The sequence below is a fragment of the Vitis riparia genome, chromosome 8 (assembly GCF_004353265.1).
Source record: "Vitis riparia cultivar Riparia Gloire de Montpellier isolate 1030 chromosome 8, EGFV_Vit.rip_1.0, whole genome shotgun sequence".
Lineage (NCBI taxonomy): Eukaryota > Viridiplantae > Streptophyta > Magnoliopsida > Vitales > Vitaceae > Vitis > Vitis riparia.
Window position 1 is genome coordinate 22,003,725 of NC_048438.1, and position 2,312 is coordinate 22,006,036.

Genomic DNA, 2,312 nt, shown 5'->3' on the forward strand with positions numbered 1-2,312 from the left:
GAATATTGTATTACATTCCTAAATAAAATACTTGTCAAAACATATTATATATTAAATAGACTAAGAAATTTTGTACATGGTGTATTAGAAAAACTATTATCTCAATTACTTATTTTAAATTTTGATAAATTCATATAAGAAAAAATGATATTTAAATATATATTTTATTTTTATTTTTATTTTAAAATGTTGTTTGAATTTTTATTTTAAAAGTTATGTTCGTTTATAGCAAATTTTGTCTCAAAAATTGGCAACATTTTGCTCCTGAAAATCAACCAAAATAAATAAGTAAATGCAAATATGTAACTACAAAATCAATTAATATTTTAATGATGTAAAATGCTTTGAAAAAAAAAAACATACAAGGAATATAATGTCAATACACATGGTCAAATTTTGCCAGTTTTAATTAATTGTTATCTAGAATCAATGGATATATTCAGATTAGATAACAAAAACTTGCAAAATTTGACAATAAGTTTGTACCCTTGAAAACACATGCAACGTTACAAGAAAAATTAAACACAGAGAATAAATATCATCTCTATCCTACACTCCGACTCATATTGCTTGTGGTAGATTGGCTGTGGCCTGTACCCCACTGTTATCAATAGCCACCACTTTAACCTCCGCATTCTCTTCATGATCCTTGCTCTAATTACTCCCTCCCTTCATGTACACCTTGCACAATACCCAATCATCCAACTGCAAAAAATCGAGACTTGAGATTTGATATGGCATGTTGGATGAAAAAAATCAAGTTCTTGATATAGTAAAAGTATGATTTCTTTTAATTTGATCCATAATTTAAAGACTTGAAATTTTATTCGACCATAATATCTACGTGACAAGGAATGAGTGGCTATAAATGGTATTAAAGTCATCCAACTCGTGGGGAAAATATTTATATGAAATAAAACATGACTTCTTTTGTAAGGAATTGAAATAGAACCTCTACTCCATACCTTCGTGGGATCAGATCCATTGCTGTTATTGGGAGGAAGACTCTTCTGATTAAGCCTGTATTCATGCATCTTCCATTTGGTTTTTATTCCACTAGATTGGTTCCCATCATAGAAATCTAGCGCCTTTCGGAAGCCGATAACTTGACCATCTGAAATGATGGCCTTGTCAACGCTAGTTGCTTTCCAGTAGCCATCCAAGCCATGGGCGACTGATCGGCTTGGCCTCGTCCCATTCGGGTACTTTCGCTCTCGCAAAGTAAAGAAATACCATTGCTTCTCTCTATGCGCATTGTGGTTGTGATTATTTTCTGATAGAAATTCACGAACGTAAAGAAGATCCATATATTAGAAAAAATATAAATGTCAAAGATGCAAAGCATGTATAAAATTAAAACATCCATAGGTTTTTTTTCACTAAATTATCTAGCCTTTCTTTACCCTGCAAATATTAGTGGTATCCAAGGCTAAGAACGCTAAAAACCCTAACCCAAGAATCGAGAAGAAAAAGAAACGGTGTTTGCAACCAAAGAAACAGCAGAAAAAGTCATTTGTCAGATTCTTTGTTTTTTATAAAGAAAAAACCATGAGGAAAAGAAACGATCAAGTCAGCTTCCAAAACTATTTTTGTTTTGAAACTGGGTGCCCGAAAAGAAAAAGAAAAAAACATACAACAAGAAAATAATGAACCAAGAAAACAAATCGCTTACCGACGAGGACGTCAGGACGGTAGTCATAGAGAACAACGGTGCGAATTCGGTTGATGGGCAATGGCTCGTTGTTCACTTTCCTCAACAAGTAATCCTTGATCAGCTGTTCATCGGTGGGAAGAAATCTGTACCCTGGTGGACAGCTTCTGAAATACTCATCCGCCCAGGCCACTTGTTCTTCTTCGATCTCTTTAACACCTTGCTGGACGGGTTGGCGTCGTTGCTCAACCTGGAATTGATCGTTCTCCATCCATGCATCCTCCAAGAGATCCGGGAGAAAGGAGCTATACAACAAAATCTCCTCGCAGTTGAGCCCATCTTCATTAGCCGGAAAAGGTTGCAGCCGGTCAGGGAGACGACCTTGGCTATTGTTGTCTCCGTTCCCCTCCATTGCCGTGGAATCGAGATAGAGAAAAGTTGGTGGTAGTAGGATTGAGAGATACACGTTGTATTTTATAGGGAGAAAAACACTCTTAACTGTGACTCGTTGTTTGAAACTAAGAAGTAATTCTTTTTTATTGGTCAATCAATTAATTACTCGTCAGTTGAATTATGATTCTTTAAAATTCTGTCAAATTACCAATTAAACGAACCACAATCCTTTAATCAAAGGATGTTTACAAGATGTCAAATAACTCGT

The 2,312-nt window shown here is 34.9% G+C and overlaps 1 protein-coding gene across 1 annotated transcript; it reads right to left on the reverse strand.

Moving 5' to 3' along the window:
- Nucleotides 1-491: 491 nt before the first annotated feature.
- LOC117920699 (NAC domain-containing protein 2-like) lies at nucleotides 492-2,063 on the reverse strand. The gene is made up of 3 exons (XM_034838291.1): nucleotides 1,673-2,063; nucleotides 966-1,273; nucleotides 492-705 (listed from the first exon to the last, which is right to left on the reverse strand). Exons 1-3 carry the CDS (start codon nucleotides 2,061-2,063, stop codon nucleotides 655-657), a joined length of 750 nt encoding a protein of 249 aa, XP_034694182.1. The 3' UTR covers nucleotides 492-654.
- Between the last annotated feature and the right edge of the window lie 249 nt (nucleotides 2,064-2,312).